The sequence below is a fragment of the Rhopalosiphum padi genome, chromosome 2 (genome assembly GCF_020882245.1).
Source record: "Rhopalosiphum padi isolate XX-2018 chromosome 2, ASM2088224v1, whole genome shotgun sequence".
NCBI lineage: Eukaryota > Metazoa > Arthropoda > Insecta > Hemiptera > Aphididae > Rhopalosiphum > Rhopalosiphum padi.
In genome coordinates this window covers 12,767,608-12,787,018 of record NC_083598.1, presented here as the reverse complement: position 1 = coordinate 12,787,018, position 19,411 = coordinate 12,767,608, and the positions used below count along the sequence as shown (strand labels likewise).

Genomic DNA, 19,411 nt, shown 5'->3' with positions numbered 1-19,411 from the left:
GTTACACTTATTTGCATGTTATTAGATTTATGTAATATATTTAATATATTTTTTAAACATAAAAAAAAAACATAGTGTTCGTTAAAATGTAAAAATATTTATTTACACCATAAAAATATAATATATAAAACAAGACGTATGTAAGTCACAAAAGTCAGATTTGCTGCACATTATTATGATATGTCATCACATATTTTGAAATAATTATTCTGAGTATGAAGAAATTATATTTTCATGATGGTAGTCCTCAATATGGGGCACCTTATGCCCAGCCAAGTCGAATATGTGTTCTGTAGACGAGGGTTTGTGTTCTGATTGAATTGTCTTGACTTCGGCATTGAAGCCATGGACGTCATCAGCCGTGTACTCAACTACACGGGTTGAACCGTCTGGTTCGACCAGACTGTACGTTCCCTTGAAAGTGCTATTTCCATCACTAACTTCGTTGTGGCTTTTCTTATCACCGGTCACGGGATCATGTACGACGTACTCGAAGTGATACGAATTTGACAATTGCGAACGATGTTGGTGTTTGTTGTGTTCGGCCAAATCGTCCAATGAAGGAAACGACTCTGTGAGACTTGCGCCAGTCACTACCACAGCAAACATGATATATAACTGAAATTTAAAAACAATAATTTAACTTTTAGATAATTGTATGAATTGTACATTTTTTTTACATATATATTTATTCGTACAAAAATTGAGCTAGATATACATGTAGTAGGTTTTTTACTCGCCTTAATAGTCATCGTAGATATTGATTTCATTGAGGCAGATGTACTATTTATTTATTTTTTTATTAGAAACCGATTTACAATGACTTTTATTGCAAACTATTCATACTAGCTATTTATGTGGTCTAACCTATACAAACCCCTTCCTAGATGAAGAAGATTTCACTCGTATGTGAATTGTAATTCATAGTTATTATACTTATTATTCAGATGCAATTAACACCTGTAATGGAGTTGTGCTATCTAAACCGGAAACGTCTAGTGAAAAAATACATTATTAATTATTATATATGTCTGTAGTTGGTGTAATAGTTTATAAGGATTAAACACATCATCACGTGATTGTAAATAAAATGGTAAATTAACGGTGAATTTATGTTTTATCCTATGTACAGCTAGACAAGTGTAAGTGTGTAGCGGAACAGTTAAACCTAAACATTAAATATAAATTAATTTTGTTTATATGATTTTTAATATGAATTAGTTACGTGGTGATTAATAATTCGTTTTAAAAATGTAATAATAATTTTATTTTTGCTATTCGTTTTTGTACACTCGTAAGTACTAAGTACGTACATAAATGGTTGTAAATTATTTATGCAATATAAATATTGTGGGTTGCTTTCCAGTGAAATTATAAACGTAATCGTGATTTTAATACAATTTTTATTAAAACTGTGATGGTCTAAAAAATATTGTACTAAATGTTTTATTTCAATACTAAAATTATTCAATAATTATTTTTAAAATTAAATTAGTTTTATAGTTTTTCCAAGAAACACTAGGTTGTTTACAAATCTTATATTTTGTGCGTAGAAAATAATAATATATTTTATGTTAAATTGGTCAATTGTAGTTTATCAATGAATTTAAATATATCTTTAAAACATTTCATTATTATATATGTCATGGTAATATTGTCACCTAGCTACTTAATAAAATATTTTTTTTAAGAAATAATAACTAAACAGGTTAAACTATGAAGAAATTGTTTTAATAAGTAAGAAACAGCTATTTACAATATGTTTACAAATATTAACACTAAAATGTATTGTCCTCTCGACCTAAAAAATATTTGAGACAAATATAAAAAACATCAATAAAATGAATGATCAGATCCCAAAATTGTATATAACCTATAAGCAGGTATATGAGAGTTTATTTTATTGATACGAAAAACAAATAAATATTTTAAAAATAACATGTAATAATATTTTTATTTAACATTCTTATTTTAAATATTAAATATAAATTTGTATTTTTTTTAAAGAAATGAATGCACACGATAAAACGCTTTCATAATATGTTGTGCAGTTATAAGTCAAAAAATGTATTTCTGGATTAGTAAGAAATTAAAAATAGAAAATGTTGTGTGAGAATACTTGTAGCTTTAATTATATCATAATTCGAAACCAAATAATAGTAGGAAAAAAATAATGAAAAATGCAATGATATGTGTATAATTATATTATGAATAGGTTTTATTACTTATAATTCAAAACATGTCGTTAGGTGAAATTAAAACTATATTAGCTTATATTGGTTAACAATTAGGAATATAATATTTTATAATGTACATAAAAAAACGTGATAAATGATTAATGAATGATGAGCACATGAGAATTTTTTATGTTCAATGATAGAAGACAATATTATACAAAACCAAAACAAGACAATATACCATAGTAATATATTATTTTCAGGTGAATATCAATTGGGTTTTAAGTAACCGGCTAGGATATTCTTGATGACGGCAACAATAAATATACAAATCGTACCCGTTTTCATATTTTTTAGGTACATAATATATTATATTATTATGGCATGGTATGACTTTGGGACCACGGTTCAATATGAACGCGATTACCAAGAGGTATATACATGAAGAAGACTCGATGTGTAGAAGATAGATGGTTCACATTAGAAGAGAAAAACAATTAGTATGCAGGTTTGTATGCCGGTCTGTAGGCTGAGTAAGCTGGTGCGGAGTAAGTTGGCTTGTAGGCAGCAGAGGCGGAGTTCCTGACGACGGCGTTGAAACCGCTTTTGTCGTCGGCGGTGTATTCGACGACACGGGTGGAACCGTCGGCTTCCAAAAGGCTGTACGATCCTTTGACGTTGCCATTTCCGTCGCTCGTTTCGTGTTGGCTCTTCACGTCATAGGTGTGTGGGTCGTTTACGCTGTATTCGAAGCTGTACGGGATTGGTGCGTACTTGGGCTCCGGAGCGTACGCTCTTGGCACGGCGTATTGGGCGATGGCGAGAGACGCGCAAGCGACAATGACGAATACCTGAAAATAAAATAGAAATAAAAATTAAAGTTTTGAATATATTAATATTTTTATTTGGTCGCTGTTATACTTTACTACATATTATACCTTGGCGATCATTTTGTCTGTATCGTTATGTGGTAGTTAAATAATTGTGTTTATTCTGCCGGCGACAAATGCAACACGGTGACTGATAAATTTCGTGCCTGTTGTCGCAGTATTTAAATCGAAAGATGTCGGTGTTACTTTTTACCCATTCCATATATTATTATATTTCAATCCCCAGAGTATGTATGACGCGAACTGGTTATAATTTAATTTAGTTAAATATTTGTTTCTGTAAAAGAAGTCATCCACGTGGAGACGTTTTACTGTTTACATTATATTTGAATTAATTATTTATTGTGAAATGGATAAATAAGTTACAAATCGAGTGAAAGGTACAAATAATTAAAAGTATGTAGCTTGTGTGTAAATTTATTTGTATTACATAAAATTGTTACGTTCAAATGCTGTGAATTATTATGATTATTAAAATTAAAATTTAGCTGGTTTGGCGCTTTATAATAAACTTAAATAAAGTAATATTAATATAGGTACCTATTATTGTTACGTCTACAAAATTAAACTATTACATTTTAAAGTAATCAATATTTGTAAAATATAATAAAGGTTTTCTGATATTAAATCATTTAAATATATTTAGGTAACCACTATTGTTTGTCAGGAATTTGAATTTGTCAATAATAGTTTGAAGTTTTAAACAATTAAAAAATGTATGGGTAAGTGTTGGATGAAGACATTTTCATATAATTTTTAAATAAAATTACGTTATTTTAGAATAAAAAAAATCAAAAAGTTATCCACATTAAACAGTTAACATATTTATTTTATTGAGCCGTTTAATAATATAATTTTATAATCGCGTAGAAATCACAATTGTTGCAAATTGTATATAATATGTACTATATTATACGATAAATAATTAGTTAAAAGAATGTAAACTTATTTATTATTGTTACAGTACATTTTTACTTAAGTAAAAATATATTAAATAAAAACTGAAGAAAAAAACGATTTCAGTATTATTTGAGTATGTGTGGTCTCTAGGAATAATATGACATCAGAAATTTTGATTGATAATATTAGTGTAACAAGGGGTGTTATAATCCCCGAGGAAAAAATATTCTCTAGACTATCATTTAATACGACAAATTTGTTTTTATTTTGCTTGTTATTTACTTTTAAAACAATACTAAATTATGTAAGATTATTATAAAATATTACGAATAACTATGAGTACCTATCGATTTACAATTAAATATTTTAATTAAAAACTCACATTTAAAAAAAAAAAAAAAAAATACTTTAACAATCAACCATAAATTATATCACGAATAAATTAAAAAATATGACAGCGATAGAGTAAAATTCAAAATATAAACTAAGCATTAATGTTTTATAATCTGAACTTGGGTACTTACCTAAAATCTAAATTTTACGTTACGGTAGTTTCCTACGTTATTTAATCAAAACAAATTTTATATTAAATCATAAGCATTATTGTTATAAAGTTAATAGAAAATATAATGTCCCACAAGAGTTAACAAAGTTTAAGTCAGTGGTGGTATTATGTAGATTAAATATTAATTCTGACATATTTAATATTCTTCAAACAATTTAATTGTCATAGAATAGTTTAAAAATTTAAAATATAGTTATCCAATGATTTAAACAATAATCATTTTTTTAGATTTTACTGACTAGCAATTATGTATATGATTTAATTATAAAATCTAAAAAATAAAACGATTGTCTATTCAATGTATTGTTTTATATAAACTTATTAGGCATAATGATTTTTTTATGTGTTAATTATAATAGAAAAATATATTTTTTATATTCAGGGGGTTTATAATACTGTTGATCATCTTGGCATTTGACATACAAATATGTTTTATGCCGTAAAAATAAAATTAGACATTTTGTAAAGACGTACCATATATTTATTATCATATTTAATATAATTAAATTATTTATAATAAGAAAAAGTATAACGCAAATGCTAAATCAATAACAAAACGTGAAATAAGTTTCATATTAATTAGCCCAATTAAGTGTACGGTGAAAAAAAAACAGTGCACTCCCGACACCAGCCCTAATAGGACAATAGATTCACCTATGGATAGCAATACAGTGTAGTAAATCTTATAAGTCAGAATAGTCCTAGGTGATTATAGTACCGACAACGGGGCCTTATTTATACGTTGTTCAAGAAAGAATTCACAAAATCATATGGCTGGCTATATAGTATTCATTGCTAACAAGATGGAAAAAAAAAAACTAAAGGGATACAATACATACGCATAAAATACTACAACCCCATTAAAAACCATTAACCGTAGTTATTATCTACCTCTTCGAGTCACATATTTGACAATAACAATACTCTCAGTAGTCCCATATAACAATTTTTATTATTTACAAACTAAATATTATACATATATCGAGATAGCTATATTCATTTTACAAATAAACTGGTAAATTACAGAAAATCGAGTTGTCATAAATTTTATTTATCGTTTGATATATGAGTATATTTATGATGTATAAGCTTAACCTATTTATCCTATCTAATATCGACAAAAAGTCGCGTTAATATTAAATTAAATGTATTATTAAAATATAAAAACGTGTACATAGCAACCTACAAGTTATGATTCGAATACTTTCTTCTATTACAATTTAAACGTGAACGATGATTACGTTTTCAATAAATTTAAAATATACCAAAAAGATTCAAATTCAATGTATAAAAAATAATGGTTTATAATAAGTAAGAGACCATCTCCATTTTAACCGGTTCTTGTCTAATGCGACACAATAAACGGGGCACGTGCGCCAAATATTATATTGGAAGGGATATAGTGTGACATATTTTTAGCATAAATACTGTGTCTCCAATCTCTGAATGCATCAGTTCATTTGTGTTCACAGTCATCGAATAATTTTATTAAACGATCAAAAATCCATAAAATGGCCGCTAAGGTAAGTCACCAGTGTTATCGTTATTTACTTAATCATAAAATTGTATAATATATATTTAAAATTTCGAAATTTTTCTCAACAGTTGATCATTTTCGCCGTTTGCGTGGCTTCCGCCCTCGCCCAATACGCTGCCCCAGCTTACAGACCAGTGTACCCGGCACCCGCTTACGTGGCACCAAGAGCTTACGCCCCAGAGCCCGCATACGCCCCAGCCCCTTACAAATTCGAATACAGCGTAAACGACCCACTCACCTACGATGTCAAGAGCCAATCTGAATACGCTGACGGCAGCGGCAACATTAAGGGATCGTACAGCCTTTTGGAAGCCGACGGTTCCACCCGCGTCGTCGAATACACCGCCGACGACCACAGCGGTTTCAACGCCGTCGTCAAGAAAATCGAAGGAGGATACAAGGCTCCGTACGTCGCCCCTACTCCAGCCTACAAGGCCTTCCAAGTACCAGCTTACAAGCCAGTCCCATACAAGGCATACTAATATCTTTTTTTTTCGTTATTGAGTTACCATACTAAATTTCCATGCAGACAGTCATAACATCTCATATCGCATGTTCATCAACCAAATATGTCATCATTGTTTTTATTTTATAAATAAATATCAAATAAAAATAACATTGAGTTAATTTTTTTTTTTATGTGAGTGCAAATATTATATACCATAAAATCTATATATCACCAATAAATAGATTTTTATATCATTAAATATAAAAAAACAATTTCCATAAATATATGCGCGGAAATGCTGTGTTCTTCTAGTTCTTGGAAATAACTGCGTTATATTTTGAAACTGGTTTTAAGTTTCGTCATAGTAATAATATGTTTTACTTTAGACACGACTACTCGAGTTTATAAAATTATGTTGTATAAAATGTTTACTATATAATACTAAGCAAACTTGCAAACCAATATCAAATGATATTAGCAAATTTACGATTAATTAGACTTTAAATATGTACAGTTCTCTATTATAAAGTGATACAATTTATTTTCTAATTTATTTGTTGGTTGTTTATCCACGAATTAAAAGAATTGTTAATTTACACTGAATAAGTAATATTATTATAAATAATTACTTTAATTATTGATTATTGATTATGCTTAAAATTATATATTTTTTTAATATAATTTATTAACTTAAAAAGTTTAAAAAATTGAAAAAAAATATGGTACTTAAATTAAAGTGTAGTTTTTAACTTAATAAATATTTAAATTACATTTTTTAATTTTATTTTTAAATATTTTTAAAAAAGAACCACATAATGTCTCAAAATAGTTGCAATTTTATTTAAATGTGCAAATTATAACCTAAAATTACAGTACTATAGGTAATATTTTGTTTCTCAGTGGTTTTTCTTATAAAATTAAATTTCTTAGTGTTGCAATTTTAAAATGCATACCTAAGAACTAAAAAAATATTTTAGGAACAAAAATAAACAATTTAAACAGATAAATATATTTATTTTTCATAAAATAATTGTTTTCCTATTTTCTTAATAATATCATCTGTTTTTACTTATTGCCTATTTCTTTTTGACTATATTATAGTATATTATGTATTTATAGCTATTATATACATTCTAATTTATAACCATTATTGACATGATTAAGTTAGATTTATACAGTTCATCAGAAAAATATTGTATACAAATAAAACAAAGCTCGCGTTTTTTAAGTAGTAGTTCAATGATTGTAGAAACATAATTTATTTGTAAACAAATTCAAGAATATGTTTTAAATATTATTCATATTTATTGATCTTTAATATCGTATATATATATTTTTTTTAATTTAAATTTAAATAATTAATATATAATATTATTATTTATTTTTATTTTTTTTATAAAAAAAATCCCACATAGCATCTTATTATATTATTATATAATAAAAAAGTTTAAAAAAGTTTTAAATGTATAAAAATATTTTTTTTTTATAAAATAATTCTTGTTATAATAGTTTGAGAATTAATCTACCATCATGATAGTACTGAAAATGTAATATTATGTTAGATATTTATCATATAAATAATACGAAAATGTAGAATAGACATTTAACTTCTAGTAAAATGTTTTTAAAAATTATTTTATATCTTTAATTTTAATTTAAAATTACTACGTACCTATATATTTTTTATGCGTTGAAATATATATATATATATATATATATATCTGAATTAATTTTATGAAAAGGTCGTTGTTGAACATAAACTTTTTATAATGATTCTTTCATTACAAATAAAGCGTATAATAACTGATAGTCATAATTATTTTAAAACATTATTGAGAGTAAGTCGATTAGACATTTAAATTAATTATAAATTACGATTGTTATAAGAAAAAAACAAAAAAAGTCCTATTCCATCAGAAAAAATGTTTTTATCTAGAATATTGTACCTATGTATAAAACTATTTTTATTTACTCTTATAAACTATAGAAATCTATACAATAATATACCAAATTATATTAATCTAGTTAATAATAATTTAAATATGTATAATATATTATATTCCCATTAATTATATTACTAAACAAAATTAATTTAAATTAAAATATTTCAACGAATGTAATTAAAGTTAAATTATTTTTTTTAATTTCACTTAAATTCTTCGCAGTACTCAGATTGTAGCATGCTTGAGTTTTGATCACGTTAAAGATTTACAATATTCTCTAAATAATACGAATAAAACCACTTACATTATTGTTTTTGCTTTAAATGTAATCAAAATAATAAAAATAAATATTATTTTGATCATACGTGATATAAGAGGACTATAGGGTGTAAAAAAATAATAAAATCCAGATATATTCAATAAATACACATTGGTATATATATTTACACAATAAATACACAAGTCGTACCTACTGTCTTATATATTAATATGGCATGGTATGACTTTGCGACCATGGTTCAATATGAACGCGATGGCAGAGAGGTATACACGAAGAAAATATGGAAAAAAGGCGATGAAGAGAGTTGGTTCACAAACAAAATAAATTATTAGTATGCTGGTTTGTATGCTGGCTTGTAGGCCGGTGCAGAGTAAGCTGGTGCAGCGTATGCTGGTGCTGGGTAAGCTGGGGCAGCGTAGGCTGGTGCGGAGTAAGCTGGTGCGGAGTAAGCTGGCTTGTAGGCAGCTGGGGCGGAGTTCTTGACGACGGCGTTGAAACCGTTGTAGTCGTCAGCGGTGTATTCGACGGTGCGGGTGGAACCATCGGCTTCCAAAAGGCTGTAAGATCCCTTGACGTAACCGTTGCCGTCGGCGTATTCAGATTGGCTCTTGACGTCGTAGGTGTGTGGGTCGTTTACGCTGTATTCGAAGCTGTATGGGGCTGGGGCGTATGCGGGCTCTGGGGCGTAAGCCTTTGGTGCGGAGTAAGCGGGCGCTGAGTACGCTGGCTTGTAAGCGGGGGCAGAGTATTGGGCGAGAGCGGTAGCCACGCAAGCGGCGAGGATGATGATCTGTAAAAAACGATTTACAAATTTAAAAAAAATCATTTTCACCTTAATGAATTTAAATTAAAAATCGTTTCGTTTAAAAAATTAAACGTCTTAAAATATCAAATCACGATAATCTTACCTTAGCGGCCATTTTAGTAGTTTTTTTTTGTTGTTTTGTCAATGTATTGAATAACTGTGTACAGAAATGAACTGGTGAATATGGAGAATGGAGACATGGTATTTATGCTAAAAATTTGTCACATCATCCCTTCCAGTGTTATGCGCTGAATAATATGAATAATATCCCACCAGGAATATTGTAGTATAACGTCGAACAAGAACCGGTCAGGGCGTAGACGCCCGTGAAGTACTTTTCATTTTTTTTTTATATAAATTGTGTTCGACAAGTGTAAATATGGTTCAAGTTCATCGAAAATATTTTATATGTATTTCGTTCACGTTCACGCTCTATTAAAAATGTATTTGTTTAAACGGACGTAAACTTATGAACCCACTCATCTCGAATACCGTGTGGATTAATATTTGTAATCCACATTATATTTGTTTCCAAGCTTATCTTATGAGAATCTGTTACCTTGTAACTATGGAAATATTTTAAAATTATTTTATTACGTCAGTGTAATTTTGAAATAAATGCTTTTATGAGATTTATTATTTAATAATATATAATGTAGATTGTAGGTATGTCTAAAAAATTGGCGAAGCCAATGATCATTTATTTTTGAATTGATGGTAAATAAGTATTAGAAGAGTATTTTAGATCATGTTATTTTATGATAAAAATTTTTTGAAATGAAACTTCTTATCGAGGGTGGATGTAAACACTTATTTGTCGTGTTGGATTTCTCGCCTCTCAAAATTGAAAAAAAACATACGTTGCTATAGAAGCCGTTTATGCAACTTAAACTAAACTAACCACCTCAGGATATATTGGTCTTAGTAAGATGAAGAAATTATATTAAAACTTAATTTATCAACACTTTTATAATTTGAATTTATCAGTTAATCAGTATTAAAATTTTAAGCGGTGTGTTTATTTTGATTATCAATTTGTTTATCAGAAAGTTTATTTTTATCCACACGCAATAATTATCATACTTTTTTTAAAAGTATTAAACAAAAACATACATTTTTTACTTCTTTATAAATTTCTAATGCAAAAAAAATAAATAAAATAATGGTTATAAATAAGAAAGTAAATTAAAAACTGTGTTGAATCTTATGTACAATCCCATTGTAACTAAAATTCTTAAGAGTTGACCCGGTTTCTGTTTTAAAAATAAAAGTATTAAGTCATTTACACATTTTACATACCTTTATAAGAATATCAAAATAAATACATATATATATATATATGTGTATATTTATTATATACATTAAATAGATGATTTCGCTTAAAAAAAATGTATTTATATTATTTTATAATACTGATAAATATTTTTACAATAATATAGTGTAATATAGGAGTATAATATTTATAATATTTATTATTAAAATATAGTATTTATCATGTCTATACTATTTTAGGTTAGGTGTTATTCTATATAAGTATTATCTTCAGACATATATTTATAGTAATTTTAGCTAGATAATATTTATTAATTCAACTTATGATCAACTTAATTTTTAATACTGGGTAAAAACAAAAACGATTGTCTTAGTTAGGTTTGATAATAACAACGAGTGTTATATTTATATTCTTAAGATTGATTTTTAATTTTTCTATAGAGTTTAACTATTTATTTTACTCTAGTCATTGTATAATAAACAGTTAAATAATAATATGTTATCAATTTTTCATATTAATTTTCATTGTGTATGCGTATAACATAATACACGTTTAGTATAAATTGTTGTATTCAGTATTTTATATTTAGTTCATTAAATCAATAATATTAAATAAAATCGTGATAACATATTTTAATTAATTTTGTTATAATTATTTTAAAATAAGACTGGATACTATAAAATGAAATTGCGAGTAAATAGTCATAACTCTTTCATCAGTAAAGTAATAGTCAAACCGATGTAAGTAAAATAAATATTAAATAACAAATCTCCTATAGCTAGCATTAATTCAATTGTAAATACAAAATTATTTTAGTCAATTATTTACAAAATGTACTAAAATGATGAAAATAGTGACTTAACTCAATAAACTTTTCTACTTAAACTATATAGTACAAATGGTAGATTATTTTCCTCTGAAAATTTCTGGATATATAACTCATTTTATACATGTTGACTTAATCCCTTTTTTAAGCGCACCCACGATAACTGTCAAGGTAATTTATTCATGTCATTAACTAAATCATTCGAGAATTTGAAAAATATGCGAAAGTAGGGTTTAAATAAAAATATTTGGTAGGTAGATACTGTTTGGTACTGTTATAGAAAATAATGTAAAATGCAAATAATATAAAATATGAAAACATATATGTTGATCGAATTACGGAATACCAGCGGGTCTTTGTGTGTATGACGTGACAAAAGATATTTACTTAATTTGTCATATTCATTTCTATAAATTAAAGTTCAAAACAATTTTTTAGCAGATTTGAACACCTTATCTAATGACTATCTCCAATAAGTTCGTAGTATGTAATACCTTATATTGTTTATTAACCAATTTTAGTTTTAGTCATACAAATATAATTGTATTCTTTTATCATAATATTATCTATAATATTTACTTGAACTGAATAGTAAGTTGAAAGATTACAATAAAAATTGACTATCGACAAAATAAAAATAATAAATCAAAGCAGAACTGTGCATTGTATTATAATTTCTCATTTACTTGAGATTTTTTTACACACAATTATGTATATTTTTGTAAATATTTTATTTGTCTTTAATTATATATTATATATTTTAAAAATAAAATCAGCGTAAACCATTGATTTCTAAATTATGAAAGTTAAGTATACTTGAAAATTAATCCAATTTGGTTAAAATATAAATTCTAATTTACAACACACATAGAATGTTCAGTGTTCACGAATAAAAAATGTTTATGTCTCTACATTATTGTACAAATTACAGTATAATATTTCTATAGGATTGTTTTTGTTTGACTTCTAAGTTATTTTATAAAAAAATAAAATAAATTAGTATATTAGTAAAATTATGTCGCATTATTCAAAATCATTATACATACATGTATATATATAAACCAATGTACAACATTACAAGAAGTCAATACAGTCTAAATTATAAATAATATATAATAAAATGTTTTGACTTATGTACTTAAATTAATGATAAAAGTCTTTAATACTAAAATCCAGCATTGGATATCCAAAATAACGTTAATATCTACCGAATAGTACATTTAAAAATCATTAAAAATAAAAACCATATAAAATATTCTGATTTGGTTATTGGTTTCGAGTGCATCTCGTCATTGAGAAAGTCACTACTACTGTGAATCGTTAATTTGAATTTAATAATAAATTAGTTAATACGAAAAACGATCCTGAACTGAGATGCAGTCATCTTCTACTTCTTAGAATAATAATGTTTCTTCTATATTTGTTGTTGTTGTTGTAAAATTAGATATTTAAATATCTATAAAAAGACTATTAGAAAGAAAGTATAAATTTGATTTTGTCAACAATTTGTTATGTGTAAATGTTCTCAGTTTTCCGTTGATTCGATTTATTATTATTATTTTGTTAACGTACTATATAGATTTAATTCATTATCAAATACCACTATACAAATTACAGATTGATACGTCATTATTACTGACAAATATTTGGAAATCACTTAGTTTTTTTCAAAAATCACTTTAATCATATTTTAATATGATCATTATATAAAACTGTGCATATTTAAAATATGGCTATTTTTTTAACAAGCTTTTTTGAACTAAAATATTATGTTATTATAATGTATGCACTTAATCAGTATGGCCACTGACGACTAATCACGAATTAGATATAGTGTATAGTATTATATTCTTATGCAATTCAAATGAATAATATTTAGTATATAATATATATATACAATATACATCTATAAATAATATATAGGTGTGGATATAAAAAAAAAACATTTGATGTTATTTAATTCACTATTTATTTACAAAATAAATACAACGATGACATAAATATGGTTTATGGACAGGTAATGAAGATGTTATTACAAACATGACCGTGAGATGGTTGTCTTAAACGGCGGCGTAGCTCGAGAATGGATTAAGACTTGTTAGTATGCCTTGTACGGGGCTGGTTTGTAGGCTGGTGCAGAGTATGCGGGTGCTGGGTAAGCTGGTGCAGCGTAGGCTGGTGCAGAGTAAGCTGGTGCAGAGTAAGCTGGCTTGTAGGCTGGTGCGCTGTATGTGGCCTTGTATCCTCCGTCGATTTTCTTGACTTCAGCGTTGAAACCGTAGGAGTCAGCGGTGTAGTCGACGACGCGGGTGGAACCATCGGCTTCCAAAAGGCTGTAAGTTCCCTTGACGTTGCCGTTGCCGTCGCTGTATTCGGATTGGCTGTGTACGTCGTAGGTGTGTGGGTCGTTTACGCTGTATTCGAAGTTGTACGGGGTTGGTGGGTATGCGGGCTCTGGGGCGTAAGCCTTTGGTGCGGAGTAAGCGGGCGCTGAGTACGCTGGCTTGTAAGCTGGAGCGGAGTATTGGGCGAGAGCGGAAGCCACGCAAGCGGCGAATATGATCATCTATAAGATATTGGAATAATTAAATAAAATAAAAACAAAATATCTTCTTAAAACTTTTATGTTGTGTATTATAGACATAGTGTCACTAGTCAGAGTTTTATTTCTCATATGTTATAAATTTATAATGTTATAAAAAAAAATATAAATACCTTGGCGGCCATTTTATTTGATTTTTTTGAGTTTTTCTGTGTGTGCTCGGTAGTACTGTTGATTTCAACTGATAGATGTTCACTATTGATTCTCCGTATTTATGTTGAACTCTTGTTTCGATTTCATCCCTTCCAACACATATGATTGTTACGTATTGTATGTAATTACTGATTTTAAATGCACTAAAACCGGTCACCGGTCGTATATTAATATATCATACATATATATATTTATGTGTTCATTGCTTAAGTGGTTACCGCCCCTTTACTGAACAATCCTTTCATACGATAAGTAGATCAAAATTATTAATATTATATAATAATATTATTTTAGTAACTGAATTTTTTTTTTAATTGATCTAAATTAAAGTACTATAAAACCGATTCTTTATAATTTAATTTGCATTAAAATCGGTTGAAACTCATGTTTACTTTGTAATTTTGTATAGATTTTTGTTGTGTAATTTTCATATTGTCATATTATTAAATTTTTTATTTATTTGAATTTCAAGAGCCGTAACTAATATTAATTATAACCGTACCATAAGAACTGCGTTATAAAATAACATTTTTTAGTACCATTTTATAAATAATAAATAAAATCAACTGTATTAGCTTTTTATTCATACAGGTATTCAATGTGTTTATACATATATATTTTGAAAAGTCAATTTGATTAGAAGCATCCTATTAATTTTAAATGTATTTAATTTAATCATTCATCTATAATTATAAATTTAAATAAACATTCAAACAACTTTCCAGTAAGTCAACAGCAAACATCCATTTCCTCGAAAAGTATCAATACTTTGGGAAATATTTAAAAAAATCTAACTCATTACTAATCAACGTTTATTTTTTTTTTTAGCTTTTATTTTAATTTTACCATAACAAAGTAGATTTTTTTTAGAATTTCAACACATAAAAGTCGAATTTTGAACGTTAAAGTGTAGTAATTAGTTATAAACTTATAATTTATAAATATTTTAAGTTTGAATGATCAAATTGGAATGTCTAGACTCTAGATATACCAAATAAAAAATTATCCAATGCACCATTTATAAGAACTTAAAATTTAAAAATATCTACTTATAAGTTAATTACTCATCAAAAATTCGATTTTTATATATTGAAATGTATTTAAAAAAAAATCTACTTTAGAATATGAAATTAAAACTATATACTAATTTTATTTCTAAAAAGTAAAATATTTAATAACTTTAATGATAAAAAAAGGGGAAAGTAAATAAGTACCTTGATTTACAGAAAGTGTCAAGTATACTTTGTCATTGAGTAAGTCATTTTAATTGATGTGTTAAATTTGAATTCAATGATAAATCATTGTACACGAAAAACGATTCTGAGTAAAGATGGTTCTTTAGTCTTTATTACTTTGTATAATTTAGTATACTTTATAATATATTTGTATTGCTATTGGTCGTATTAAACGATGTCGCCCAAATTTAAATTAATTTTTTTATCGTTTTCCATTTTACTTCGGTTTAAATATATAATACAAACATAATTGTAATGATAAATTTTATAATTGTCCAGTTAATTCTGGACATATTTTTTATGCTTAAAAATGGAGACCGATTAAACGAATGTGCTTAAAAACTGAAATACTTAATATTTGATTTTTTTTTTTTTTTTTTATATATTTGTAAAATGTGTTTATACTATTTATCTATTAATGATTGTTATTATTAATATAATCTGTAACTAATGGAAACCATATATGTAATAAACAAAACATATTTGATTTTTGCGAGACAAAACTAAATGTTTATGAACACCCAATAACAAGTTTTAGAGATTAAAAAAATAAGTTCCTCCCATGTTTCAAGGAATCTTTTGATATAACTTTTATTCAAAATCGTTCAGTATTTTTTAATTCTTTGAGGGTAAACAAAGAAATATTAGTTACAGATATTAGTAACATTCGTATATACAATAAAGATATAGTATATAGAACATAAATAGATTATTGTAATTTATTTTACTAATAGTCAAATGTTATGTTGAATTAATTTTTCCGAAAACGTTTTAATTTTTATAATATTATCATAGGTATATTTATATCATATTGTTATTAACTTTTAAGTCTTTATCGACTTACCGTATAGTACGGTGTGTAGGTTCAAAGTATAAATAGACAACAGTAAACAATTAATCTAAATAATTTTAAAATGTCATCGTGTATATAAAATATAATAATATACACAGGTATAGGTTTCAAACCTCCTCAAAAACATTTTTAAACTATAATAAAATAAGAATCGATTTAGTCTAATTTTGCATACAAATTTCCATTTTTAATTTTTTTCGTTACTTTTTCTTCACCAGTTATTTTGAAAAGTACTGACAAATTGTAATTTTTACCTTCTACTAGAGATTAGACCAACTAGATTCACATTCCTATCATACAATTTATTTGAGTTGAAGATCGGAGAATTTTTTTCTTCTATATGTACATAACAAAAACACACACTTATCATCGTAAAATCAATAAATTTATCACTCTGCTCAAAATCTGCAATAGTAAAATGTATATGTTTTTTCAAATAATTGAAAATGAATATTTCTAAAACATATATATTGTTAGAAATAATTCGTGTTTATCGTTTAATGAGTTACCTTGCAGGTTCTCATTTATTATTATTCCATAAAGTATATGTATACTAACATACGCATACTATAATATTTTATTATATAGGTATTTAACTTAATCAGATTATGATACGATTTTATAAATAATGTTTAGTTGTTTTTAAATTGTTATGTACTCAATAATGTAAAACATCAATTAATAGTATATGAAATCGAAGAAATACAATTTTACTAATTATAGTTTGTTTTTAATATACTGTATTTTTGTTTTATACTTTTAATACATATTGAACAATTTTTTGATGAACAGAATAAATATATGAAACATGAACGGATCATATTAATTTTCAAATTCAAATTTAAGTTAATTTTTATTTTTTTCTATCTAACGTAACCAAACAATATATATTATGTCTAATAATAAATAAATTATAAATTCAAGTAATTTTGTTTATACATTGATAATATTATGATCTTGAATTTAATGTTTGAATCCGCAATAACTTTATACAAAAATTAATAAATTAAAACAAACTTAACAAAAATTTTATAATAAAATTACAAGTATTTTAGATGGAAACAGATCACATTAGTTTTAAAAATCCATAGTTTTATAAACATATTTTTGTTTTAAAGTACATACATTTTCTGATCACTAAGACACTAACATTTGTTTTTATAAAGCCATAATATACCGAGCCGTTTTATTTATTTTCGAATAAGCAAACAACCATGTAAATATTTTATGCACATACCATACACAACCCCTAACGAATAATACAGTTCATTGCTCGTCCAAGTATGAAAGCATTACTAATAAAGTGGCCGACATGGGAACAACGTTGTACATCATTCTCCATAGTAATAAGGTGCGAAAGCATAAACTAGATAGGTATCTGAATTCGCGAACTACAGACATAAAATGCATTCATTGAATTATATATATATATATCATAGTATACTGAATACTGATGTTAACAGTATGATTAAAATAACAATAACCATAACTATATAGACAATATAATGATATTTTAGATATTTAATTTGATATAATTTGACAATATTTCTATGATTTCAGCTCAATCAAATGATAGCGAAATACTAACAGTACTGCATGCATTTTGTTTTTTATGACGACAATAAACATATATTGCTACAAATCATAAAAAATTATTTCGTATAGAAGTATGCGTTTAATTGCTATGACTTAAACGTTAAATCGTTTATTGTGAATATACCAATAAGTAAGACCTAAATTTTTTCTTTCAATAAACTGTAACCAATACAATTTTGAAAGTTCCAATACCCGATCTAGGATGTCTTGACGACGAGGAATTAAATACGGTCACAGGTAGACGAAAATAAAACACAAGTGATTTGTAATATGAATCAAATAAAACAATATTTATTTGATAAATAAATTAACAATTGAATAAATTAAACATGTTCGGGTGAAGTGAGAAGAGGAACCGTTTCTCGCTAACGAGAACTCAGCTCAGTGAGAGGGGTTGTGACACAGTCGGAATGGTTTTTGGTTGGAAATTAGTATGCCTTGTATGGGGCTGGTTTGTAGGCCGGTGCGGAGTAAGCTGGTGCAGCGTAGGCTGGGGCAGAGTAGGCTGGTGCAGAGTAGGCTGGTGCAGAGTAGGCTGGGGCAGAGTAAGCTGGTGCAGAGTAGGCTGGTGCAGAGTAAGCTGGCTTGTAGGCCGGGGCGGCTTTGTAGGCTGGGGCTGGGGCGCTGTATGGGGCTTTGTATCCTCCGTCGATTTTCTTGACTTCAGCGTTGAATCCGTAGGAGTCAGCGGTGTAGTCGACGACGCGGGTGGAACCGTCGGCTTCCAAGAGGCTGTAAGTTCCTTTGACGTTGCCGTATCCGTCGCTGTATTCGGATTGGCTGTGTACGTCGTAGGTGTGTGGGTCGTTTACGCTGTATTCGAAGCTGTATGGTTTCGGGGCGTATGTGGGTTCCGGAGCGTAAGCTTTCGGTGCTGCGTAAGCGGGTGCTGAGTAAGCTGGTGCAGCGTGGTGGGATGGGTAAGCTGGGGCGGCGTATTGGGCGAGTGTGGTGGCCACACAGGCAGCGAATATGATCATCTGAAAAAACAATAACAAACGTGCGTTTAACATAAAAATATTCATATTACTGATGCGATTCAATTCACTAAATCCATCGAAAATGTTAATTTGTATACGTGAAGACTGTTCACAAGTTTCGTTACCTTAGCGGCCATTTTTGATGTGTTTTTTTGGATTATTTGATTTGATCAAATGAACAGAAGAGAAGTAACTGGTGATTATCCTCATCGAATGTAGAGTATTTATACGGATACATCGAAGGTAATTTTTCCCTCCATAGTCTATCGTTACCAAATATTAATTGGCAGTAGACCGGTTAGTTAATGTAGTTCAATATTACCCAGCTAAATAATTATCCAATTATTA

At 27.5% G+C, this 19,411-nt stretch overlaps 6 protein-coding genes across 8 annotated transcripts in view; 2 read left to right on the top strand and 4 right to left on the bottom strand.

The window, feature by feature from the left end:
• LOC132921140 (Kv channel-interacting protein 1-like) overlaps positions 1 to 19,411 on the top strand; it is a 411,785-nt gene that overhangs the window by 60,766 nt on the left and 331,608 nt on the right. The gene's annotated exons all lie outside the window — the stretch shown is intronic.
• On the bottom strand, positions 152 to 639 carry LOC132923149 (cuticle protein 19.8-like; the record flags this gene model as incomplete). The annotated part of the gene is made up of 1 exon (XM_060986983.1): positions 152 to 639. A coding segment is annotated over one exon (435 nt), but the record flags the coding sequence as incomplete, so codon positions are not given.
• On the bottom strand, positions 2,192 to 3,268 carry LOC132921171 (cuticle protein 8-like). The gene is made up of 2 exons (XM_060984034.1): positions 3,116 to 3,268; positions 2,192 to 3,028 (listed from the first exon to the last, which is right to left on the bottom strand). Exons 1-2 carry the CDS (start codon positions 3,125 to 3,127, stop codon positions 2,675 to 2,677), a joined length of 366 nt encoding a protein of 121 aa, XP_060840017.1. The 5' UTR covers positions 3,128 to 3,268; the 3' UTR covers positions 2,192 to 2,674.
• Positions 5,904 to 6,685, top strand: LOC132921165 (cuticle protein 7-like). The gene is made up of 2 exons (XM_060984029.1): positions 5,904 to 6,055; positions 6,138 to 6,685. Exons 1-2 carry the CDS (start codon positions 6,044 to 6,046, stop codon positions 6,549 to 6,551), a joined length of 426 nt encoding a protein of 141 aa, XP_060840012.1. The 5' UTR covers positions 5,904 to 6,043; the 3' UTR covers positions 6,552 to 6,685.
• On the bottom strand, positions 8,874 to 19,349 carry LOC132923143 (adhesive plaque matrix protein-like). The gene is made up of 5 exons (XM_060986977.1): positions 19,189 to 19,349; positions 18,515 to 19,063; positions 13,752 to 14,210; positions 9,649 to 9,750; positions 8,874 to 9,530 (listed from the first exon to the last, which is right to left on the bottom strand). The coding sequence occupies exons 1-5, from the start codon at positions 19,198 to 19,200 to the stop codon at positions 9,069 to 9,071; spliced, it is 1,584 nt and encodes a 527-aa protein (XP_060842960.1). The 5' UTR covers positions 19,201 to 19,349; the 3' UTR covers positions 8,874 to 9,068.
• Positions 13,590 to 14,515, bottom strand: LOC132921157 (cuticle protein 7-like). The gene is made up of 2 exons (XM_060984015.1): positions 14,360 to 14,515; positions 13,590 to 14,210 (listed from the first exon to the last, which is right to left on the bottom strand). Exons 1-2 carry the CDS (start codon positions 14,369 to 14,371, stop codon positions 13,743 to 13,745), a joined length of 480 nt encoding a protein of 159 aa, XP_060839998.1. The 5' UTR covers positions 14,372 to 14,515; the 3' UTR covers positions 13,590 to 13,742.

Excerpts from the sequence above, each read along its gene's own strand:
- LOC132923143 (XM_060986977.1), bottom strand. Across the intron at positions 14,211-18,514 it reads CAGCCCCATACAAGGCATAC|ATGATCATATTCGCCGCTTG; the intron begins TAATTTCCAACC and ends AATATCTTATAG. Across the intron at positions 9,531-9,648 it reads CTACTAAAATGGCCGCTAAG|ATCATCATCCTCGCCGCTTG; the intron begins GTAAGATTATCG and ends CGTTTTTTACAG.